The sequence below is a fragment of the Acomys minous genome (assembly GCF_964271855.1).
Source record: "Acomys minous genome assembly, chromosome: 17".
Classification (NCBI taxonomy): domain Eukaryota; kingdom Metazoa; phylum Chordata; class Mammalia; order Rodentia; family Muridae; genus Acomys; species Acomys minous.
Window position 1 is genome coordinate 26323418 of NC_140500.1, and position 26818 is coordinate 26350235.

General features: G+C 44.7%; 1 protein-coding gene across 2 annotated transcripts in view; it reads right to left on the minus strand.

The window, feature by feature from the left end:
* DCP1B (decapping mRNA 1B) overlaps window positions 1–25045 on the minus strand; it is a 37810-nt gene extending 12765 nt beyond the window's left edge. Inside the window, exons 1-4 of one of the 2 annotated variants that reach the window (XM_084766429.1) lie at window positions 24819–25045; window positions 20159–20199; window positions 16758–16885; window positions 1333–1399 (exon numbers count right to left, since the gene is read on the minus strand). In XM_084766429.1, the coding sequence (XP_084622555.1) occupies window positions 1333–1399; window positions 16758–16885; window positions 20159–20199; window positions 24819–24968 (386 nt within the window). In that variant the 5' untranslated portion in view covers window positions 24969–25045. The remainder of the gene's footprint in view (window positions 1–1332; window positions 1400–16757; window positions 16886–20158; window positions 20200–24818) is intronic. The other variant, XM_084766430.1, reaches the window with a different exon arrangement.
* Window positions 25046–26818: the final 1773 nt, after the last annotated feature.

The window sequence follows — 26818 nt, forward strand, 5'->3', positions numbered from 1 at the left end:
ATTGCTGGACACATCAGCCATGACTGCTCTTCCATTACAGCAGCAGAAAGGAGAAGCCTTCCCCAGAGCACACAACAAGGATGGCCAGCACGGCACAGAGACCCCCCCCCTTCCAAAATGCCTTGAGGTCAAGCAAGGTGGACTGGACCACCTCAGACCTTGCAGCTCTCTGGCTATTTGGAGGTCCCTTAAGGTCCCATTCTATCCCTGACCACATGATCCTAAATCAGTTTCCTGCCTGAGCAGTCACTGCACAGTGCTACCAGGTCGGCCACAACCGCCTCACTGACTTTCAGGGTACTCTTTAACCCATATGAAATCCTGCTATTATTACCCCTTGCACAATTTACAACAACATGAAATGTTTAAGGAACTAGTTGTTATGGTGGTAAATACCAGTTTGAACACACTTAATCACCATCTGTGACTTGAGCTGGTTGCCTAAAATTAGCTCTCACAAGTGAGAGTTTCAGGAGTCAATTTTATTTATAAAAACGTGTTCCTTGGTTTTCATTTCCTTGTGGGGGTCACTTTTTCATTTCACCGTCCTGGGATTTAGAAATGAATACTGGTTCTTTGCAGACAGAGCACCACATCCAAGTGGGGAACAGCTGTCCTAGGCAGAGAGTCAGCTTCATTAGGAAACTTCATTCTGAGGCTCTTGGCTATTTGCATAAACTGCAGTATAACTGGGCGTAACAGGTCAGAGCCCCCCCCAGTCTCACCTGGGCCTCGTTTTGATGCACTCAGGGAAGCCAGGGGTAGGAAACCCAGGTAGTAATGTAGTGTAGAAGCGTCTAGATCCAGCATGTGAGAAAGAGATTAGTGGGGGTGGTGGCTTTTTTTTTTTTTACCCCTAGAGATGGGAACTAAAGACAATTCTAAGAACTTGGTGTTAGAAGCCCTGGGGATTCTGAGGTATAAACAGTTTGAAAGGAGAGCTGCTAAAGGGCAGGCAGGAAGTGGGGGGTGTTAAAGGCCGGGGCAGCCTTTCAGGAGGATTCTGCATGGACACATAACTTGGCAGAGAAAATACTACTTATTTACAAATGAGGAAAGTACCAAAGAAAACCAACAAGTGCAAGGGCTCACAGCACACGGGGCACAGCAATCAGGCGCATTATGTGCAGGGCGGACCTTCAGAAGGCACAGCAAGCCTTTCTTACTTTTTTAATATATTCAGCAGCGTCCAGTATTGGGGGGTGGGGGGGGTGTCAAGTTGAAGACAATGGCTGAGAAGCACTTCCTGGTAAAGCTATGGCTGCTTTACACACTTATAAATAAGAACCAAAGCGCCAGCTCCTAGGGAACACGCGGCCTTTTAATACTTACTGTTTCATTAGTTTTGCAATTCTCTGGCACTCTTCCTTATCATAAAACCAAATTCCATAAATGGACACTGGGAAAAAAACACATCAAACAAGCCATAAGCATCTTCAAAGCCACACTATGGAGAGAAATGCCCTTTCCGTCTGAGATGAAAATATATAATAATTAGTTACAGAATCGATTCATTTAATTAACTATTAATAAATGAAAGTGGGCACTGGAGTTAAAGCCAGGCCTACGTGAGACACTGTGTCCAAAGGACAAGCATCTGCTCCTAGAAGTGCGGCCGGGTTTGTGTCACACTGAAGCCAGCTTCCCCTACAGTGTGGCCTCTAACCCAACAGGCAGCTGGTGATGCATCTTAAACAGTGGCTACAGATTGAAAATGAGATCAGGAGTCCTCAACTTCTTGGTTCTGAGGCTTCATTGTCTCTATATTCCATTTGCACATTTCACAAACACATTTCATCTTTATTTTTAAATATTCAGAAACCTGATGCTCAAATTATGCCTAGAAACTTCCTTCCCTCTCCTTCTCCAACGAATCTGTTAACTGAAAAACTGGCTGTGAGTTATTAGGATAAGGAACTAGGAAAATATATTTTAATAACGAATTTCATTTAAAAATGTCTGCAGAGAACTTACAATTTTTTTTTCAAATAAGATGTCTATTAAATGTAGTGTTTACCTAGCTAGCTTAGGTCCTGGTCATATATGCAAATAATCATTAATACTACAATAACTACATGGGCACTAAGCAAAACTTCACTGAAAACAACAGTAATGACAGAGCAATGAAAATTAGCAAAAAATACTTTAAAGGAAAACACAAAATTTCAACTTTCAAAGCACTTGACTATTTTGAATGGAGACAGCTCTGGTGCTCTAGGAACGTCCTTTTCTCCTCACTCATGTCACAATGGCCAGACCTGGCCTCCCTGCTTCAGGACAGGGCTGATACGAGCATCCAAAGGTACAGGAAACGCCTTCTTAATGATTTGTTAAATATAAAAAGGAAGCCTTATGAACCCAAATCACCAACTTGCTGAAAGTCATCACCAAGACTTTAAACGTCACTTCTGTATTGATCAAGTGCATGCAGAGTCTTTTTTTTTTAGTTTATTTTTATGTGTGTGTGTGTGTGTGTGTGTGTGTGTGTGTGTGTGTGTGTGTGTCACACACATGCCAGAAAGGGCATTAGAGTTGGAGTTGCAGGAAGTTGAGCTTCCAGATGTGGGTGCTGGGAACCAAGCCTGCACCTCTGGAAAAGCAGTAAATGCTCTTTCCCATAAGTCACCTCTCCCGCCCCTGTATGCAGAATCTGTACCTCAGACACCTACATAGGAAGAGGGCAAAGGGAGAGGAAGGCCAGGCTTTTTCAGCCTGGTTACTCTCTCAGATAGAAACACATACACACACACTCGTCTTAGGGACTCAGACAAATCTGAGGAAAATGAGAACATCACCGTTCTCAAATCAGTGTGCTGTGAGCACTTTCACATCCAACAAAACCTTTGCATCAAGACTTATTTGTTTGTTTGTTTTTCGAGACAGGGTTTCTCTGTGTAGCCTTGGCTATCCTGGACTTACTTTGTAGACCAGGCTGGCCTCGAACTCACCGGGAAGTCACCCCAACTCAGCTTCCTTACAGCTTCCAGTGCTCTGTTCTGGTAAGGCCAGGCAGGACTGCTAGCACCCAGCCTTGTGAGAAGCTCCGTGCATTCACAGGCCTGACTCTTTTGTCATAGTTACAAGAGGTGCTTTGGGCTGTTCAGCCGCAATGAATTCATTCCTTCTTTGGAAAGTAAGTTTTCCAAAATGGCAAGTCAGGAACCCACAGTGCAACCAGAAACTAAAACCAGCGGCAGAGACGGTGGCAACAGGTGTCTTACCAGTAGACCATACTAACAAGCATCCCGGGTGCCATTCTTCCTCCTGTGTGACATCTGACATAAGGAACTGGAGTTCCATAAGGGCAAGATGCCAAGGAACTGTTGGCACGAACAAAAGCCTTTTGACATCTTCATTACCATGAGATGCTGACACACAAGTTTAGGGCAGAAAAGCATCGGGAACCATCAGATGCTGGAGCATAATGGTTGGAAACACTGGGTTTGCCGGTGCTATTCAGGACCGCGTGGAGATTTATCTACAGGACAACATGGTTTTTAGCTTCCGAACGGGATCATTTGAAACAGCCCTTTTTAAAAAAATCTAGTTAATATTTAGCTTAACATAAGGTTGAAATAGGCAGGGAGAGGGAAAGATAAAAACACAAATTTACCAGCATTCCTGGCTACTAAAAGGAGCACCAAGATAGAGAGGACTGGGCCTGTGCCCTTAAAATAGCTGTGCGGCTCAGCGGCCCAGTGAGTCCATGGACGTGCACATTCCAGCTCGAGTCGCCTGTGTCATGGGCCCAGGCTCAGCCCACCAGGCCTGTCACCCTTCCACACAAGAGGCTGTGCCAGACAGCTTGTGGTGATATACAAAGGCCAGAACTCGTCGTCTTCGGGAGGTGTCGAGCTGACAGGCTGACAGAAGCCATTTCTTTCCCGTTTCCATGCCAGGCTCCACCCACTGGGGCAGGGCTCATCTCTGCACGGGTCCGAGCACAGCAGAAAGGCGGAAGAAGCAGCCGAGGAGAGGCAAGAAAGGAGGCGTGTTTTCAGGACTTTAAGCCTGAGCGCGAACGCCTGGATTCACAGGAGTGCTGGGGCCATATGAGCTCTTACGGCCCTCAAATGTGGCCACACGAATTGCTTCTGAATTTCTATAAGGTACAAGGGAAAATTACAAGTGGGATAAATATTTAGCTGTGAAATTAGTTGTTAGTAGCCAGCTGGAAGTCACAATGATTCGGGCCCTTGTTCAGCCGTCTGCCCCACCATACCAACCGCTTTCCAGTCCCCTGTCTGAGGAAACAGAAGGCAAGTTCAAGGGCAAGGTGGTCCGCGAAGCTCAACTCAACTGTTTCTACAGCTCTCCTGGAGGTAAGTAACCCCAAGTGGAGCAGAGAAAGGACAAGTGAGCTGAGAGCTCCCCTAGAAAGTAGGCTGCTAGAAGGTTCCTCACCAGCACATGCTCCTGCATGTCTGCACAATCACTGCAGTTTAACCGGGACTTCCGGCCTCACTGGTGTGAAGTTCTGCCTGGCACTGCCCTTTTCCGGATGTTGTGTGTGGACAATGCTCCACAGAAAAGAGCCTTGCTGTGGTAAAATACACGTCATCTGGTGTCCTCCTGCCGTCCGTTGTCCTTTCAATTCCATAAGAAAGATTGAGGAGAGTGAAATTTCCATATCATAGTCTATATCTGAGTTTTGTGGGCCAACATAGGCAAGCGTGAGCACGCGGACTGTACTAGAGAATATGACAATTCTTATGTTTCTTCAGGGGGAAAGGTAAAAGCCAATCAAGCTTCAGTGGGCCAATTAAGCGGTCATCAGAGGCAGTGTCAAATGTCACTTGAATGCACATTTTCACTTGGGCCTTCTGACTTCCATTAGTAGAGCACAGCAGTTCATTTTGGGTGAATGATCTTAGGGCCCCTCCCCCGATCTTGTTTATGCTACTAAATGTTTCTACTTAATAAGATATTACCATTTGTTTTCTATTTTATGCCAAGTACTTTTCAACGTGAAACTACTTAATAAAGATTTGGGCTAAACTTTTAAAGAAAGCCTATACCCACATAGTTAGCAAGCGGGATGTAAATGTGTTAAGGAATGTATAAAACTTTTTAAATGGCAGTTCTGATTTGATTTTGCTTTCTCACCTGGAGGCCCCCTCCTTTCCCTCCTTCCTTCCTTTCTCCCCCATCTTTTTTTACTCCTGTGAAAGGGTCAGGCCAATTCTTTTGCTTTCAAAAGCTCTCGCTTCTCTTTTTACTGGGAACCTGGCAGTAGTCAGTTCTGCAAATTTATTTGGGTGTTTGAGGATAACTCAAAACCTTTTAAATCTCTTCACACCCCACTCGCGTTCTGGTCTTCCTCAAATGAGCAGGATAACAATCTTAACCCAGATGTGTAACTGGTGTAAACATCTGTTTGGGGGACTCTGTTCGAACACAGTATTTTCTGTTTACTGTCCTACTTACCCAGTTCAAGCTGTTGTGTTTGACCAAGCTAAAGAGGCCTATTTCCTAGAGGCTGGCGGCAAGCATGCACATAGACCCATCCTTCTGAAAAACGTCACATGCTTTAGAGGAGAAAGACAACCATAAAGGGGCTGCAGCCACTAGGAGTGTGCATCTGAGAGACTCCTCCTCCCAGAAGCCTCTGCGGCCACACAACTCCATGAGCCAAGCCAGCCAGGGCCCTTTCCTCAATTTCACCTATTTTCTCTAAGATATGCTGCTCACAGCTCTCTAAATTAGACACACAAAATCTCAAAAAACAAAACAAAACAAACCCTTTTTCATGCTTTGATTTGATTTCTACCTAAGCTTTGCTATGAAAGACTAGAATTAGTCTGTGTTTGGGTTTGTTTGGACTTGACTCCCATTTTGTTTACTTGTATGTATAAGTGTTCGGCGGTGAGAGGCTACCCAGGCAGTCCGTTCTCTCCTTTAACCATGTGCACCCTGGGACTGAACTCAGGTCAGCAACCTTGGCAACAAGCACCTTCAGCTGCTGAGCCATCTCACCAGCCTTTTGCTCTTCTGAGACAGTGTTTTGCTATGTAGCCTATGCTGGAATGTTACTCTCTGTGTTGTCCATGCTGGCCTTGACCTCATGGTAAATTTATGTTGTGGATTACTTGGGATTTGCTTTGTTTTTGTTTTTGTTTTTTCCGAGGCAGAGTTTCTCTGTGTAGCCTTGGCTGTCCTGGGCTCACTTTGGAGATCAGGCGGGCCTCGAACTCACAGGATTTGCATTTTTAAAAACAGAGGCTTTTCAGAATAGGAATAAAGGGAGTCTGAGGGAAGGAGGGAAGCCAGAGAGGCTTGTATCAGCTGCGGTGTCTACAGTAGAAGGCTCCAGAGCGGCACCGAGGGCCGGGTCCTGGCTCTATAGATGCGAAGCCGAGGCTGCGGCGGGCTAGCTCTGTCAGTCCTGCCCTTCTACCCATTTGGAGCGCTGTGCTGAGCGCTGCTTCCCTGGGGCGTGCTCTCTAATGCCTTTAAAGTAATGTTCTTTCATTCCCCTTCCGCGCTGGCTTTACTGACCAAACACGGACATGTCTTGTAAAACAAAATCTTCGCTGGCCTCAGAGCAGCTACACAGCATTGTTATCTTTGGCTCCGGGTCTGGTTCTTCTCATACGACATAGTTTTACTGCGACTCACAAATCAGCAGCCCTGATCCCATGATCTTGGGACACTGGAAGGTTCACAGCAGACGAGAAGCGGTTGCTGTTTAATGGCAACTAACACCACTGAACGTTCGACGCCAACACCAGAAAACCTGCCTAGTAAAAACAAACTCCCACACCCAAATAAATGTACTGTTTTAGAAAGTTAATGCTATTAAATAAAAACCTTATACAGAAAGCATTATATTAATTTGACTTAATATGCATTTCCAACCATCAATATAGAACTTGTTACTTTAAAAGTAAGAAACGTATTTAGTTTTTAAAGAGTTTTATTACGTGTCATGAGACTTCCTCATCTCAGAGTCCCTGCCCTCCTCAGCGGGGAAACAACATCCTCTCAGGGCAGAGCTAGCTTCACTATACACTAACTTCCTCACTTTATTTCTCTCAGGCAAAAGTTACTTTACTCTAAGAAGTTTAATGCAGTAAAGAAATGCACACACAAAAAAATTAAGAATCTGAAAAACCCTAGATTAACAGTAAGAGAAACAGCAACAATTTACTCTGCTTTGTTGACACTCAAGTTTGTCTCCATTTTATTCATAATTTTGCTGATAAATTTCAAAATCTGAGCCACAATTACCAAATGGATTTCCTATGCCATTTCCCTCTGCCTCTGAGCTCCTATTTATCCTTGAAAACCCCATCCTTCTCTACTCTTCCTGGGATAAACTTTCAATGGTTTTCTTTGCTCCCAGTCTCGTTGTGTATCTTTGTAGGAGAAATGTCCTACGTAAGCATGTACACATCTGTTCCCTGGATCACACCACAAGCCCCTGGAGGACTTCAACAGCACAGCATGTGGAGTCCGGCAACAGGTGTCTGTTCACGCCAACTAGCCAAGGTCCATAGCCTTTACCATGGTTAATATCCATCCTGGCTTAACTAACCATCACGGGCCAGATGGGCTGGAGTTCTCTGCCAAGTGACCTGCTCTACCAGGTCACACGGCCTCTGGCAGGTAGTCTTCTAACTTGGCCAAGGGTTGACTTTGCTTCAAGCCCTTCACATTCTTATCACTGTAAGCAGCAGTGATAGGGCTTTGCCATTCAGATGTGAGTTAATAGCGATGACATAGTTTTATTGACCTGGCACTGGGCAGCCACTCATGCACTCCTTTTACGTGTGTTTATGACTGCAGCGGTTCTACCCTGTCATTCTTCCTGCCTGACTACTTCTCCCACTGGCAACTGAGAGACAAACAACGTATTTCTCTTCCTTACAGGAAGAGCAATGGTGTAGCAAACAACTATGATACTCACAGGCTAGTCACGTGTTATAAGAGTAACCTTGAGCTTACTTGCACCGACGTTATCTCAATTATTCCAGTAGCATTCTGAAAAGCATTATTGTAAATGTGTATTAACGAAGGGAAATGAATCCTGTTTCATAATTAGAGTTTGTGATGCTTAAAGCTAAACATAAAACAGTATTTCTACAGGTCAAAAATCGTTCTCCTTAAAACAAAGAAATCCCAGAAGCACAGACTTCCTCATGTTTGAGTTGGATGATTTGAGCATGTGTTTGATGATGACTGGGCCGCTTTGCTCAAACAGTTTAACTAGAAACCACCCCAGCACCGGAAAGCTTCTAAGGTCTGGCACGGAGGCTATGTAGCCAGTGAGGGGAGGAGTGACCCAGAGGCTCCGTACTTCTGTCATTCTGACCTTTATCTTCTGTGGGTACAGGAGATACCAAGTGTTCCCGACACCCTTTATGTTGAGAACAATTAGGTCACGCTGCAGCTCTGTTCTGAGATGAGATCTAGGTGCTGTGTATGCAGTGAGTCCAGCACCAGCCCACGGCCTAACTGCTTTCTTTCTCCTGGACCACAAACATAAGACTCCCTTTGGAATCAACTAACCTTGATTCTAGAACACGATTATTTGAAACTATCTTGTGATTTCTGAACAAAATTCAGCAATACAGAAATAGAATGCAAAATGTATACCAACTCTCTGAAGCCACACTGCCCACTCTGTCCGCTGAGGCAAGAGGAGGGAAAGATGCTTCTCTCAGAAGGCACAGAGACGAAGGCTTGGGAATACAGTTTTTCTCTTGCCAAGATTTAGGCTTTTCATTATATCAAATTTGGCTCTCTGACACAAAATATATTGAACAACTACAAGGCACAAATGCAGCATACAAACTGAACCAGCATCACCATGTGAATGCTTATTTCCTGGTAATGCCAAGACTCCCATGTCTGTACGGCTGAGGACAAAGCAGAAGTGACTTCATTTAGATTTTATTCCGCAGCAGCGGCAGACTACCTGTAATATGTGGCTTTGCCCCACGGACTCTCTTTCACCCAAGCGTGCCATATTATTCCACCGAGTGAGCTTCATATATATAATAATCTTCCCTCTAAATTCATGTAAGTCTCACCCCTGAGTGCCCAACCTTCTACAGTGCGAGTGCAGACCTGTTAGGCTGAGGGCTGTGGGCAAGGGGTAGGCCCTGCCCAGGCAGTGTGGGGTGCTGACAGGACCCTGCCTCAGGAGCTATCAGATGCACTCAGTACTCACACGTGAAATACTGCCTCACTTGACATCTTCGGAGTTCCCTGTAATTGACGGAATGCCAGTTTTCACATAAACTGTCTCCTTTAGAGTTTGGATCCTTCCAGCAGGAGCAGAGTACGGACAGAACAAACAATAATGACTCTGGGTCTCAGGGCAGAGTGACAAGTTTCATCACTCCAGTGGTAGCAGGTGTGCAAAGGGCCATAGTACAGAGGGCCCTCTCACCCGGAGTGGACATGGTGGCTTAAAGACACAAACCGAGACTCTCTGACCAAGGAGTAGGTTTTCACTTTCAAGAGACTTTCTGCTCTTCTTAAGAGGTACACTGCAGTCTTTGCAGGTCCCCGAGGGCAGCATCACACCTACCACACACAGGAAGAGTGTAAGTTCCTATCTGACCGAATATAGAGAGTCAAGGTCCTTGTCTCCTACTCTGCGTTACTTATGATTAGATGGGTTTCCCATGAGGCTCTTATATTACCAGGCAGATCCGGAAGAGAAAAGCATGCTGTTGTTATTCTTGCAAAGATCAAGTTTCTGTCTAAAAAGGTTTCAAGGACTTTTAGCTAATTACTTTAAAGAGGTGTGTTGACCTTAGGTGGCTTCAGGAGCTCAACGGCACCCCTAGAATTTAAGTCTGTAAAATGGTGTGCACAGACATCCTGAGACTGAACCACAATGCACAGACCTTAGAATGACACCTGGCTCGTGGAAGGCAATCGAAAACACATCTGAGGAGGGAGAAGGAGGAAGGCAGGAGGGAGAGAAGAGAAGTAAGGAGGAATCAGATTCTAGGGTCCAAAAGGGGTTACAGATTACCACTTGAGAGCGCTGGAGAGGTGGCTCACTGCTTAAGAACACGCGCTGCTCCTACAGAGATACAGCCTCATTTCCCAACACCCAATTGTGGTCCACAACCATCTGTAACTCCAGTTCCAGAGGACCTAATGCCCTTGTCTGACCTGTATGAGCACCAGGAATGTACATAGTATACAGACAGACATGTAAGCAAGATACTCATACTCATGAAAATAAATAATCTAAAAATTAAAAAAAAATACTATTTAAGAATATCAATATAGGGCAGCCAAGGCTACATGGTGAAACCCTATCTCAAAAAAAAAAAAAAATCAATATACCAGCAAATATCCTAAATTGGAAAAAAATAAGCCTGGTAGTCTGTGGGAAGACAATGAGATTTTAATTTTTATTTTCTTGTAGTACATTTCCATTAGGTTTGCTTTTAACCTTTTAGCTCCTTTTATATAGATAGCCTAGATGATGCTAAGGTTAGAGGTGGCAAATCTCAGGGCTCTCGAACCTGCTGAGCTGGAAGACTTTTATTCCTCTAAATATCCTGGAGTCTAGAACGTTTAAGAAGCCTAAGTCCCATTCTAGAGGCAGAAGCAGGTGGAGCTCTGTGAGTTTGAGGCCAGCATGGCCTACAGAGAGAGCTCTAAGAAAACCAGGGCTACACAGGGAAACCCTGTCTCAAAAACAAAACAAAAAACAAAACAAGAGCCCGAACGTGTGAGGGAACCCACAGCTCAGCCTTGCTTGATGCTCTGTATAAGCATAACAGGCAGGGCTGACACTCCGACATGAGGTGAGGCATAGGGAAGCATTTCTGAGAGCTGGACAGCCTGTGGCCCCCGCTTCTGAACTGAACAGCTTCAAAGCTTTGTTTTAAGCACACTGATGGTTAGAATGATAGACAAAACCACCATATTCACACACACACACACACACACACACACACACACACACACACACACAATTCTGGAATTGGTATAAATAATCTGGGGATTATTTGCAGTCTGCATGTTTATTTCTCATCCTGATCCATTTTTCTCTAGGCCCATGTGGAATCACAGAACACAATTAAAATATAGAATATAGTCTCTGTCCACAGGGATTTGAAATTTATTACTCATGCCTACAGAGTAACTTACTGATTTATGGCAGTTTAATGGCAGAGCCAAAGGTTTCACAGACTGCATTCTTAGTAGAGTGAGCGATGCTCCTTCTAAAGTACACTCACCCTTTATTTGTAAATCTGACTTTCTTACTGCTGCTATTTATTATGGGTATACACATGTACAACTTAGCTGAAGCTCCAGAATAAATTAAAGTATGTACTTTAATTGTCATCAAGAGAATATTTAAAATTATATTTAAAAACTATTACTTATTATATACTATTTTAGGAAAAGGATTGTAAAAAGGATGTTAGAAAATTGCATCCCTGCGAGAAAACTGACTATTTGAAAAGGTGAATTTTGTGACAAAAACAAAGACGAAGAGTCAGTGCAGGTGGTAAAGGGAGATGTGGGTCTCACATGGTCTTGAACTCCCTGGCCTGAGCATGAACTCACATTACTAGACAGTTAATACAAGAGACCTTCAGCAGGGGACTGGGGTGTGGTCCATGGGAGAAGGGAAGAGGAGGGGGGTGAGGAAAGAGAGGGGAGCGAGGAGGGGGTCAGAGGGGAGGGGAGACTCTTCAGTGTATAAATCCTTTTTTTAGTTTCCTAATCTACATTGGACTTGCGCTGCCTGTGGGGCTCTGTGTTCCTTATGGGAAATGTTTGCGACCAGAGTGTTTCTTGGGCTCCATTTTCGCTTTGTTTGTTTGTTTATATTGGACCATTTGTGTAGACTTCACCTGTAATTCATTTCCAACTGAAAACCCACAATCTGCACTTGACCTTACCTTACCTGAGAAGCAGCTGAAAACTCCAAATCCAAACCTTTTTGAGTGTCATTTCAGCACTTATAATAGTTTGGATTTTTATTATTTTTAAAACTTTATGTGTGTTTTGCCTCCATATATGTTTGTGTACCACTTGCATGCCTGGTGCCCACAGAGGCCAGAAAAGGGAGTTGGCACCTCTGGAACTGAAGTTACAGACAGTTGTAAGCACCGTGTGGGAGCTGGGGGTTGACCCGGGTCCTCTAGAAGAGCAGCCAGTGCTCTTAGCCACTGAGATATTTTCCCAGACTCAGTATCTTCAGTGGTAAAACAGAAAACACAGCATTCACAACAAAAAGTTACAAGAATTTAATAGGATAGCCCATACAAAGCCCATCACAGTGCCTGGCAGACAGTACATGTCTGTAGAACAAATGAATGCATGCAATTTCACCCCAGATTTAATAACTGTCTTATCTGCTTTTAACATCTTATTTTTAGAATCCGAGCCCTGAGAAGGAGGGGAGTATTAAAGGCAGGCACATTCTGGGAGCTGGCAGGCCAGCCACCCTGGTGAAAACAGCAGCTTCCGGTCCAGTGGGAGAGCCTGTATCACAGGAATAGGGAAGGAAACAACAGAGGAAGATTTCTGACACCTCTCTGCATGCACACATAGGTGCACATCCTTGCAATCCATGTGCATGTGAACACACACACACACACACACACACACACACACACACACACACACACACACACACACACACAAACCCCAAACGAACAAATAAATGAAAGCTCACTTAGGTCAAGTTTCATTTCAATCAACTCCAATGAAACTCAGACAATAAACCCTTTACTACAATAAAGTAATCTATTTTGTGTTTGATTAAAATTCAAAATTACTTATGAAATGGCTTTTTCTTTACTAATTAAATGAAGAGTTTGGGATTTTTCTGCTTTCTTATTTCATTCTTTCTAGATTCATCTAATTAACTTTTTTCTTCATCTGATGAGTCTAAAAAAATTCAGTGAGAAAATTGGCCATGCAGCTGTTCCAGCCCCACTCTGCAGCAATGGCAGACATGACTCACGACCTGTGCAGCAGGCAAAGGCCGAGGACCTCTAGGTCTGTACAGACCCCAGTGAGGTGGCCACCATGAGAAACAACCCTGCACGGAGCCAGCTCCCTGGATAATTAGAAAGCCAAATGCAAGAGTTACATAAATATCTGAGCTACAAGGAACATTTGAGAAGTACCCAGACCCTGACACACGCCTGATGTACTTTCAGTGGACCTAGGATGTCAGGGACTGAGAACCCTTGATAAATAAACTGTGACCAGGTGACTGGTTTTGGAGGCAGTCAGCATTCAATACGAAGGAGGACAAAACAGAGCAAAATGAATGCAGAAGAGGGAAAAGACAATGCCTTCAATTCTCTGTTTAACTGATTTCATCTTTATAATTTATTTTTAAAAATATTTACTTTTTTGTAGCCTCTCCCGCATCTCCTCCCGGTCCCACCCTCCCTCCCTCTTCTCACCATCCCCTCTCCCCTAACCCTTAGAAAGGGGGAGCCCTCCTCCCCTATCAACTGACCCCAGCCTATCAGGCCTCATCAGGACTGCCTGCATCTTCTTCCAATGAGGTCTGGCAAGGCACCCCGCCAGGGGGAGGTGATGAGAGCGGGCAGAGTCCATGGCAGGGACAGCTCCTGCTCCTCATAGGACGGGACTCACATGGAGACTGAGTTGCATATTTGAATATGGGGACTCATTAGAAACAACCATCCATGCATCCCAAAGACTGGTTTCCATTCGTACCCATGCTGAACAGCAGGGGGAGCAATGCAGGGGTGTGAACAGCACCCAGGGGCAGGACTGTAGGTGTCCATGTGGGGCTGTCACCTCTCTGCAAGCCTCATTTTTTTCTCATCTGTAAAATGCCAATGAGAGCAGAGCAGGCTCATCAACAGAAGTGTTAGACCCACAGCTATGGGCCATACCTGCCATTTTAAATTAAAAACAACTAAGTAGAAGGTAAAAGTAAATTAAAAAATACATTTTATTTAGCCCAATTATGCAAAAGATTACCATTTTAACATTAACAAATATAAAAAGTTCTAAAAAGTCTTCTTTCATTTATTTATTCATTATTTGTTTGTTTATTGTGCTAAGACTCTGAAACATGCTGTGTGCTTTAAACACACAGTCCTGTTCCTTCAGATAAGCCACACTCAAGGTCAACAGTCACAGGGGGCTGCTGATGCCATCCCAAGCACACTTAGAGATAGTGAGGCTTACTGTGAGCTCACTAACTCCACACAACATTTTCTGTCAGACAGGCCCTGTGAAACTTACGAAAGCTATTTTATAAATCAACGCATTAAAGAAATTTAAATTTTTGGTGCAGTATATGACATAATAAAATACATAAGAATTTAAAATATCGATAGTGACTAGATCAATTATTTATCCAAAATACGAACAACCAGAAATGACTATGATAGGTCATTAGTATTCATTTATCATACGTCCTACATTATTTCTATTATCCATCCATCCATCCATCCATCCATCCATCCATCCATCCATCTATCCATCCATCCATCTATACATATTAACCACTTATTGCCTGGGAGCTGTGGAGGTCAAAAGAGGATGTGGAGTCCCCTGAAACTGTGGTTGTGGACAGTTGTGAGCCACCATGTGGATGCTGGGAATCAAACCTTGGGCCTCTGGAAGAGCAGCCAGTGCTCTTAACCGCTGAGCCGTCTCCCAGTCCCTATTCTACATTAACTTTTGTGGCTTCTTTATTAGTATTTGAATATGTTAATTTGACACAGAACATAGTAATTTTTGGGTGTACAAGCCAGACATCTACTTCAGTGTCTTCTTTCTCAGGTGCTGCCCACCTTATTTTTTTGAGGCAGTCTCTCTGGCTTGGAAAGCTCAGCAAGGCTGGCCGGCCAGTCAGCCCAGGGCCTGCCCATCCCCAAGGACTGGAAGCGCATACACCACCACACCCAGCTCTGCACATGGGTTGGGGGAATCGAACTCACAGTGACAATGCTTACACAACACGCACTTTACTGAGTGAGCTCCTCAGCCCGAATATAATATCCTTTAAAGATTCTGACAGAACTATAAGCATGCCGTGAAGAAACAGCAGCAAACTACTTTGAAAAAAAATATTGCAAAATCTTTCTTTTCATGGAACCTATCATTGGTAAGTCATGTTACAGCTAGCTTTAATAGCTCTACTTTTTTTCTCATAAAAATTCAAGGAATGGACATTTATCATGACAACCTAATTATGCACAATTAAATATAGCATTATGTTTAATGTATTAAATGTTACATTTAGTTTTAAACTATTCATTGGGATTATCATCAAATATTTCTTATACTGCATTATTAAAATTCTGAATAATGTACAGTAAGCAAGTTCTGTGTGTTGGGAGGTGTGTGTGTGTGTGTGTGTGTGCGTGTGTGTGCTCCCCAATGTAAGAATGTATAGAAGCTGGAGGCTGATGTCAGCATGCCTTCATCTACTACTTTTCCATGTTTTTTTTTAAAGACAAGGTCTCTCACAACACCTGGAACTAACCATTCAGGCTAGATTGAATGGGCACAAGCCCCGTGTGTGCCTGTGTCTACCCCCAGCACTGCATGACAGACACACATCACTGCATTGGACTGTATTTGGGTGACAGGGATTAGGACTCAGGTCCCCACGTCTGCAAAGCACTTTTTTGTATTTGTGTGTTGTATGCAAGTATGTGCGTGCGTGTGTTAGGGTTTGTTTGTTTGATTTTTCGAGACACGGTTTCTCTGTGTAGCCTTGGCTGTCCTGGACTCACTTTGTAGACCAGGCTGGCCTCGAACTCACAGAGATCCACCTGCCTCTGCCTCCCGAGTGCTGGGATTAAAGGCATGCGTCACCCCGCCCGGTAGCTACCTTAGTTTTTAAGACAGGGTCTCCCACTGAACCTGGATCTCCCCGTTTTAACTAAACTGGCAGGCCAGCAAGTGGGGACCCACTTGACTTTGCCTCCCACACTGCCACCCATGGACTGTGTGTGTGTGGGCACTCACACTGAAGTGTCGGACTCAGGTCCTCATGTTCAAGCACTTTACCCATTGAGCCACTTCCCTAGTAACAACTCAAAGAGCAGAAACCACTACTAGATTGCAAAGTCTCTGTGACAGTCACGTACGTACTTACCTTTCAAGCAGTGTGCTCCGATGGTGAGGAGGCCTGAGGCTGACAGCTTCCCTAGTCTTTCCCTGGTCCAACACAGGTGTCAGATAAGACACAAGAGTGAAATGAGGACAGAACACCGCACAGGCAACTGCTACCTCATCTCAAGTCCGTCAGGGACCTTTTAGTTACCTGCTGCAATCTCACCAGTACAGTTAAGAGACGCAGAAAGGCCAAAATTCTTTGCACTTAGGCTTTTCAATGACCACATATTCAAAAGAGTCTTCCAAAAATATAGACCCTCTCCCTCTCCCAAAAATATAAACCCTCTCCCTCAATCTCTCTTCACTCTGATACACAAGGGGAAACTGCCACCAAACAAATCATTAATTCTGTGTTCAGTGACGCCATGTATGTGTCCCTCTCATGTCTCCTGACCAACTGCCCACGTCCCCCATTCCTGCTAAGGATTAAAGTTAACGACTAGTTCACTCTACAGGCAAAAGAGCTGCTCAAGGCAGGGCTTAAGGAAACTCTTGCTTAAACTTTTCTAAGAAAAAAGCTGATTCCAAGCTAACAAATGTTAACCCTCTAGTCACTAATACTAAATGCAGAAGATAGGGAGGACACAGCGACGGTCGACGTTTGGCCAGATGTCAGAAACGGACTAGCACTGTGTCGAGACACTCACACGTGGCATTTCGGTAGAGAAGAAAAGGGCCCTGAAGCTGGAAGTCCAGGTCTTCAGTAATGGGCTCTGTTCTGTTTTCCATGCTGAGCCTATTCATAATGGTGAATCCATGTTTTGGAGAGGCAGACCTGGAAATCATGGAGCAGGGGGAAAGACAAATTGCTAAGCATGCCAAACCTGCAGCGTAGCCACATTCCGACCCTGGCTCTGAACGCTGCTGTGTGCATCCAGTTTCCGCAAGCAGTCTGTACACATAGGAAGCAGGACCCATTATGCCAGGGATCTTCCGCCAGCGTCTATGCACTACCCACTGTCCTGAGGGCCATCATTTTTAGTGTGCACGAGTGTATATCCTCTGCACAAAAAGGTAATTTTCACTGAAAGTGCAAATGTCAGTTTGAAATTGAGAACTTCAGGGAAATGAGGCAACTGTCAACAAACCCGAGACTAGATACAAACTAAGTAACCGCCCAGAGGGCAGATGCCTTGTTCGCTTCAACACAGAGCCAACGGCTGTCTGGACAAGCTGGTATAAATTTTTTCTTGGTAAAATTGTGACCTTTAATGAACCTTATTTTTCACTGTATTCAATAAATTTTGGCTACCCCCTCAGTCGGGCTCAGAGGGCCCGTGCTATGCATCACATGTGCCTTTGCCTGTGCTGGGGCGACAGCTATATCACAATTCAGTAAGAAAGCTCTGATGACAAGTCAGCACAGCATTCACCTCTAACAGAGCTGTACTCACTCATTCAAGTTAACCTGGCTTCTGGGTTGTCACTAACAAGCAGGAAGAGGGTTAGTTTTATCTCATGTTTAGTCACTTTATACTGATACAGTGCAACACTGCTACCCTGCCACTTACAGGGTTTTATTTTTAAAGCCCCAACTTTTTAACTGATGGAAGGCAATCTTTTATCCTACAAAGAGGTAAAGCGCTGGTAGATAGAGCCTCCATTCCAGAGCCAAGGATTTCTCTTTTAACCGCAGAAGAGATAAAAATGCATTAAGACTGACAGCGGGCCCTGAACATTAAATTTCAGAACTACAGCAATCCCACTAGCCGCGTCTTCATGAACTCTGTCATGAACAGGAAGACATGGGAAGGCAGAAGACATGAGTCTTGGTTCTTGTTTGTTTGTTTGTTTGTTTGACTGGTTGGTTTTTCAAGCTAGGGCTTCTCTGGGTAGCCTTGGCTGTCTTGGACTTGCTTTGTAGATCAGGCTGGCCTCGAACTCACACACATCTGCCTGCCTCTGCCTCCCGAGTGCTGGGATTAAAGGCATGTGCCACCACGTTCGGTGAGAAATGATTCTCAAGGTAGTAAGGTGAGCTACCTTCATGTATATCAATAGCAATATGTCTCATGGCATAAGCGGCCTGGGACTATACCACAGTTTATCCAACAGGCCCACAGTCAAGATGCCAGCTGCACTGAAAATACTTCTGAAAGAAGTACAGGTGGACAGGCAGCCTCGTTTCCTTAACGCGAACTGCTGTCACTCCACACTAAGGTCAAGACTTCACCAGACCACACACACGTGCACATGTGGGGAGGGCGGGCACACATGTGGGAAGTGGTGTAGGCGGTAGGTATTATCTCAAAGAGATAGTTTCAGGAAGGAGATTGAAAAATGGGGAAGGGTGTTCTTCTCAGTTGTAAGGGGATTAAAAACCCTACACAACAGACTTACTGCAGCCTTGCTAGCCACTGCTTCCTTTCCCTGGATGACAGGGCAGCTGACACCCTCTCCCACTGTTCCCACACTTTGCCTCCAACTGGCCTCTTAAGGCTATCCCAGTTCTGCTTTTTATGTCTCTATTGGCCCTAAAATTCAACCATCAACTCATACCTATTTCCCTATTAAGACAACGCCGATCTCTCCAACAATAACCCTATGTCAACTGGCTGGATTCCTTCATTTGAATTCACCGAGACCACTGTGAAAAGTGTTACTTCAAAAACCCTAAAGAGCCAAGGCTGGGGCGGGGCAGTATAGCTCAGTGGCAAAAGTGGGTAAGCTTGAGGCCCTTGTGTTCCCTGCTCTGAAAAGTACACAAGGAGGTCAAGGAGAAACTTAGACCCCATCCTTGACACCCACCCTTGCCTCCCCCTTGCTATTTGACTTCTGCCAACGATTTTGTCATTCAGCTCAAACGCTGGCATTTACTTAGAGGCTCCATGTCTCAATGTCACCGTATCCTCTGCTCATGCAGACTTTCATTTCAGCTTCAGTTATTCTGGTCCCAACTCCATCATCCCCTGCCTACTTCAAGGCAATCATCCTCTTCACATCCCGCCTAACTCCACGTTCTTTTAGAACAAGTGCCTCCTTGTGATGCTACCACACTGGCTCTCCATGCATTTTCTCACAGTGTATTAAGCATCCTCAGCCCACAAGCCTTCAGTCGCTCCCTACTGCTAGGAAAATAAAAGTCAGGATCTTTAGTCTGCCATTGTCCAACAGCGCCACTTACGCTGATGCAAACCCTCTGTACCAGAATCAATCCCTACTGCCCCCTTTCTACAGGAGGCTCTGGAGGTCTGCTGTTGCCTTCCTTCCTGTCAGGAGGCTCAACCTAAGAGCAGTCCTTCCACAATGCCTTCCGCAACCACAACAGCACACTGAGGCCTATACAGCAACCAGCTCTTGGCATGGTATATCCTGCATTGTGTTTATCTTAAACTGGAATATGGGTAAATATATACTTATTTCTTCAGTGAAATTGCTATATCAACCAGGGTTATTTTTGTATTTTGTTTATTTATGTTTACTTTTGCATTTAATCTATGTGTTCCCACTAGTTGTCGGAATTCAGATAAGACATTTATGTGGAAATTGTATGAATAAAATGTAATCATTAAGACAGTATAATACTGTGTGTCTGCGTGCATAGGTGATGTTAATGATACCTGATTTTTAAAAAATGACTAAAAGCGTGAGCTTATTAATTAAATTAATCCTGAAACAGCATTAACTAGACAGTGGAAGACTGAGAGGCAGAGTCAATCCTGGGGTGTGCTTTTTTAAACAGTTAAGGGTGAGGGAAGGTGACCCACAAAGCCCCTTCCAAACGCTGACTAGTTTAGCTTTCCTAACACTGTAGCTCTCATGTCCTGGTAGTACAGCATGCTAAAGAACTGCATGCAGTTCACTGGCATCAGATGATGCCTAGGTACTGCTAAACTAAATATTAAGATTTAAGTTGGAATTACATCCTAAAATTAGTATCATCAGAATGTGCCAGGTGACATTACGTGTTACACTATTCCTCTTGCCAGCTAGTAATTTCAGACGGATTTGGTTGCTGTACTTCTTTGAAATAAAACTGCCTTTCAAGAAGTGACAAAATTAAGCTAAAATATCTCAAAAAGCGTTTTTAAAAATAGAATACTCTTACCTTGTATAAACAAATAGGGTCCCTTCCACTCCAGTCTTCTCCTAGAAACAAAGCAAACACAGCCCGTCTGTATGTGCGCGTCATCCTAAGGCAGAGGACCAGGGTGCCACACCTGGGCCACAAGAGAGGGGCCACCAGGAAGGGGAAGGCATGGACTGTGACGTGGCCAGGGCCTGCTGTGTGGGGACTGCTTGGTCACTATTCTCTTTCCCAAACACTGTATGAGGGGCCCACCTGGCTGGAACAGAGAAAAGTATGCTCCCCACTTCATCAGAGAGAAGAGATGGCAGGCGTGTGCCTTCTCCTCCAGCCTCCTAGGTGCATGCCCAGCAAGCTGTCAAAGTAACTGGTGTCTGCACCCCAATCCCCTTCACTTTATCTTGTGTTCGCCGCCATGCCCTGTCACTAGGAGACCAGACGAGCTCTCCATAACTGTGTTCTGACTGCGAGACAGACAGGGGTTATGCTAGACTCTCCAAGTGATCGAACACCTTCCTGGCACGAAATACTGCAGAGTTACTTTGGCCAAAGGCTAGAAAGAACACTGCACAGAGATATTATTACCAAGTTAGGACTCAAGGACTGCCAGGGGAAATCTGGGGGAGGTGGTGAAGTTAGAAAGAGAGTTTGCGCCTTTTGGCTTTCCTTCCATTTCTCCCAGACAGGAGGAACTTGGGCTCCTTGGGATCCTGTTGTCAGCACATCGCAATGGAGCTCTTTTTGTATTTACATAATTTAATTTAAACATTTTATTATCCTATTTAAGGCCTCAATATTTTATAATATTCACTGCCTAAATAATTTAAAATTAAGTACTCTATAATTCTGATGCAAGATACATTCTTTTACAAAAAGATATAACATTGGAATAACATTTTTTAAAGGCACAGACTTAAAAGCACGATCTTTTCGCGTAATCTATTTGATTACAGCTGTTCTCTCGGTGACAGTGCAGGGAGTTTTGAAGAGTGGTCTCCAGAGGAGAAGGCTTGCATCACCCAGGAGCCCAACGTGTTCTTAGGGCTCAGAGCAAAGCCGTTCAGAGCTGAACTAACATAGCTGGCAACTGTCCAGGCAGTATACAACACCTTTAAGAGGAAATTGCAAGAGCCAAGTACGTGGTACTATGGGTCACACGGATGGGAAACTGAAACAGAGACAGGCGCAGGGACCTGCGTGCATGTACTGTCAGGCTCCCTAGTGTATCTGACCGGGGCCTCTTCACTTTGAATGCACATCGGAGCTTTCATATTACCAGCATACATTAAGCTGAATGCTTCCAACTGATTACTCTTTTTCCCCTTGCAACAAAAATTCTCTTTACTGAAAACAAAACCAAAAAAAACTTTAATGACTTTAGTTTAGAATAATCCGAAATAAGAAGTTTAGCTACAACTCACAGAGACAACTCTCACATGTGAGTCTTGTTTGGAGTTGCTCCTGGGAAGGGGTTATGGCTCAGTAATTACAGCATGAGCCTGAAGTGAGGTTTCCTGCCAGATCACACTCGGATAATGCATTTACTGTTCTGTCTCATCTTCTCCATTAAAAAAGATAACTGGCCTACACGACTCAAATCTTTTAGTAATTAAAAAATGCATTTTAAGAGCCCTTACTTGGCTAAAAGGAGCTCTGGAAATGTATTGCATTGCCTTTAGAGCTGTGCTGGCTCAAACTGGCTTAGAAGGCAGCCAGGCTTTCTCTTTCTTTCTCTTTCTTTTCTTTTCTGTCCTTTCTGTCCAAATCACTGAATTTAGGGTATGGCAATAGTTAAAACAGGATTTTACTAGCTCTCCTCAGATCCTCTAGGTAAGGCCGACTTCAAACTGTAAGCTCACTGTTCTGGGGTATTTTAGTCTAAACTCTGAAAGTAAAGGTAGCGTGCAACACCCCACACGTGTTCAGTATTCAAAACAATGAAGAGTATAAACGATGTTGTTCCTAAATTGTTAGAAGTAAATACATTGACATCTGGAGCAACTGACCGCAATCTCAACTTTACTCAACATTCTAAGTTAAAATAAACGAAACATGGGCCCTCTATCTTTCTGAAGCGGCCCCTCTTCGTGGCACATGTAGCAGCATTGCCGCCTTTGCAGCTCCAGGCACTATCACAGCTGTCAAGGGTCTCATCCAGAGCTCTGATCTGATGCAGTACACCTCTGATGTAGTGTAGTTACTGTGACGCACACAAAACTCAGAATTATCAACTGGAAAGAAGGGACCCGTGTGGTTCTAAGCCATGCCTCCAGCTTTGCATTGCTCATGTTCTGGATTAACTACATCCATGCCTGCTCACTGCAGGGCAGGTGGCAACACCTCTGCTTCTAGCCGGCATATGCCACCAATACCCTCATCCTCAAAGTTTCCCAATACTGTCAAATGTCACCGGGGTGTGTGGGGAGAATCAAAGCCAGCTGAGAACAAATGGTCTGGCTAGCTATAGGCTTTCATTGACAAATAGGGTATTTCAGGGAGGGAGTCTTTCTTGGCAAAAAAAAAAAAAAAAAAAAAAAGGGAACAAATTTAGTTCTAAAATTCCATTCTAGTCACGGCAAAACTCTTAATACTTTGTGCCTTTATGTGCGTGTTCTGGGGATTAAACCAGGGCTGTGCACATTCTAAGCACATGCTCTACATGGTAAGCACATGTTCTACATGCTAAGTACATGCTCTTTCATTTTGCTCTAAGTCTCTTGATGCTCATCCTCTGTTCACCTTTTATTTTTCATCTGAATACCTGATGTTGATGTCCAATGAAATAAGGGCTCCCCTGCTGCCTTCTTGCAAATACTTTCTCTTTCATTCCTAAGAAGATTTGTGTACTTATTAGGTTGACATTGGAAAGGCTTCCATGCAGAGATCTGAGTGATATGGCACAGGAGAACAGCAGTGACAACCTGATTGTCCCCAGTGACTGCTCTGTTGTTGAACTAGGTCTCTCTCCTTTGCCAGGCAACCACAGCCCAGATTAGTACTTTGAAAGGGTGACCTTTTACTGGATGGATTATGCCCTGTCTGAAGAAAATAAATCCAGGAAGCAGGAAAACAAGACTCCTGTAAATAAAGCAGTGTGACACTTCCGAGGCAGCAGCGTTTGTTGCTGGCCTTCACCGGCTATCTGGGTCCCCTCCGCAGGGATTTTACAAGGTCTCTGGCACACAGGGCTGTGAAGAGGCTTTAGGAAACCTGCTACCCAGGGGGGAACACTCCCACTGTGCATTTCAACAGCTCGGGTCTTCTACACTGAGCCTCCTGCTGAGCCAATTTACACCATTAACTCTTACTGGGTCCTATTCTAGCAGGGCTACAGAATTACCTCCATATGACTACAACCTGTGGGTCCCAAGCCCTTTGACAAACCTCTATCTCCATTACAATCGTAACAGTAGCGCAATTACAGTTATGAAGTAGCAAAGAAAATAATTGTATGCTTGGAGGTCATCACAGCATGAGGAACTGTATTTAAGGGTCTCAGCATACCCACTCGCTGCTTAGAGAAAAGTAAAGTAATGTAGAGTGCATGTGGAGTATGGTCACACAAATCCAAGTTTCAGGGAAGAAACTCCCTTTACATTAACGGCCATATGGTAATTTCCTCCGGTGACCAGGAAAAATGGCCTCAGTATATCTAGCCATGAATATTCAGAGCCCTGGACACTAGAATTCTGCACATTTCCCCTTCGGGTTCAGCTACCAAGAGAACAGATATGAATTCTTTGCCTCGCTTCAGTTAAGAACTTAGGACAACACTATCTGAATTGATTCCTGGCCCTTTTTCAGGGGTCCTGGGGGTGGAAACAGGTGCCTTCCCTCCAGCTCCATCTCCGGTCCCTTCTTCATCCTTTTTGCGTTCATGGTTTTTGGGTTGTTCTTATAAAGCCTATATCTAATCATAAATTTGCTCAATAATCAAAGTTTTCTTTGCATACATTTTTATGTTTCCTCCAGACTTGGCGAACAAACCAAAAACAAAACAACATTTGAATTCCTTGCAAACTGTTCCTCATATCCCGTTAAACTATACTAAGACCGATGGTTACATACAGATGACTATTTGGACAAGAGTCACAAAAGAGGGAGGAAATGACATCTTTATATTCAAAGGGGAGGCTTACGAAAGATACGAATCAATGCCTAGGCCAAAACTAAGTTGTCTCTCATTCCAACTTCATTTTACTTGTGAGGGAAACTAAACTTCATCCAGTTACTGTAGGCTGGGGCTCGATCTTGTGAAATGCAATGAAATGGTTAGCCTACCAACTATGGCCTCCTACACCAAAGTCTGGGGCGTCTCACCCATACCCACTTCCTCTTTAATCCCCAAAGCATGCTCTTTGGTGGGTGCCTGTCGTGCATTTCTGACTCTAGCTTCTCCCCTTCGGCGAGGACGGACTTCCCTGCGCCCATCTAAGCTTGGGGCTCCGCTCTACCCTCCGCTGCTGCAGAGTTTCTGTCTTCCGGGCCTCTAGGCTTGTGCTCTGCTCTCAGCGGCTCCGGCTGCACCTTCATTTTCCAGCTTCCCCACCCACTCGTGGGTCGCGCAGGCCACCCTCCACCAGGACCGGCCCCCACTCCCCTTAGCCATGCCCAGCATCCCCCGCCCCGTCCCCGCCCTGCCCCGCCCCACCGTCCGCGCGGCCACCGCGTCTGCACGCACCCACTCGTTGGCCCGATGGCCAAAAGTGTACAGAGCCACCTGGCTGGCCACATCCACGATGCGACTGATGTAGGGGTCGTGGCGCCGCAGGGCTGCCAGGCTGATTTCATGCCCTTTCCCAGGCCGGCCACCTGCCGCCACGGACGCCATCTTCCCACCCGCCCTCTTGCCCGGCCTCCAGGAAGCCCCCTCAATCGACCGCCGAGCGAGCGACCGCAGCGGGGGCCACCTTCCGGAACTTGGGGAGCCAGGCTAGGCTTCGCCAATCGACGCCCGGCCACTCTCGCGGAGGATCGTTGCCTTGGCAACAGGAAGCCCAGACTTTCTGAAGCCAGTTTTATCCTCTATTTCTTCCTTAAAGAGCCCCTGAGCTGTATGCATATTTCCTTCTTGGATATGGCCCACGCCTTGGCATAGCTCTTCTTTGGCTCTTTGATGACCCAACCCAATCAAACATAATACCAAAAAGAACTCTGAGGATTCTTAAAGAGTGCTCCCCAATATCTGTGAACGATTCCTTGAGAGCCTCAGAGGCCTGAAGACTGGCCACGACGATGCTGAGACTTGCGTGACGTGTGCACACTGAGGACAGGTGCACTGATATTGAACCAAGGCAGACCCCAGACTGTACCACGAGGCAGTGTATTATTGCTGCTGTGCGTTCTCTGGAAAACTTGACAAGCAGCTGAAGCCAGGTGTCACTTGATAAAATTACTAATTTTGTTAAAATTCAGTCTCTGGGTATCCTTTCTAAGTTATGCGGTGGGTCGGGGGGTGGAAAGAGAAAGTATGGATAAAGTGGAGCTGTTGCTTTTGTTGTATTTGCCTCCAGGAAAAATGTTCTGTGCTTGAGTTGGGCTGAATTTGTGGTTTATTGGCGAGGTGGAGTATTGTTTCTTGAGACAGAGTCTAGTTATGGTGGGCTTCAACCTGCCCTCCTCCTGCCTTGGGGTCTCCAGTGCTAGGATCGTCTGGGTTTACCATTCATCCAGCCCAGGGGTTTTATTTTGACACCCCGCCTGACAGAGCATTAGCTTAACGTGAAAGAAACATGAACCAAACTATGGTTATTCGGATAGTAACTGGACAGGCTTTTTCAAAATTAAGACTTTCCTGTAACTTTCAAGAAAACAAGGGAATACATTGTTGACAATGACAATTTTTGAGATTAATTTTTTAAAAATTGGCCATGAGCTCCTCAGTGCCTCAATACGTAAATCTTTTCAGATGAGATCTGTGGTGATATCAGTGAGTATGCTTTAGAAAAATTACGGTCTGATGGAAACTGTCGACATTTGAAAGCCATTGCTCCCTTGGCTCAGTGACGCAGTGTTTTTCAGACAATAAAATACTGTCACAAAATCATGTATAGGTGAGAGATTCACTCAAGGTCAAGGTCAATGGACTTCAGTGTGCCACAAAATCCAGAAAGGTGACAGAAGTCCAGATAACCAGCCTTCAGGGGGCTGCAATTTGTCAGTTTTTGATATATCACCAGAGAATATTCATAGTTACATGAAAAGGGCATTAAAGATGTATGCCCTATATAATCACATTGTCTTTCTGACGCCAGGGCTTGTTCATATATGTGAGAGAAGATTCTTATGGCAGCAGATTATAGGCAGAAACAAATACTATTCATTGTCTACTAAGCCAGATACTTTTTAAAAGTGTATACTATTTTTCTCATTTTTAATAAGAAAACAATTGCTTTTCGTGAATCATTAACAGTTTCATGCTGTTTTTGTTTGTTTGTTTGTTTGTTTTACTTTGTGGTCCTTTTTTTTAGATGGACTTATGTAGCTAATGCTAACCGTGAACTCACTAGACCGCTAACGCTGACCGCAATTGCGCTCTTGATTCTCCTGCCGCCATCTTGCAAATGTCAGGAGTTTGACACCACCCCCAGCTTACTGTTTTTATTTACTTGTTTATGTGCGCTTATGTCTTCATGTTTATGTACTCACATGTGTGTGCACGTGAAGATGTGTGTGGGAGGC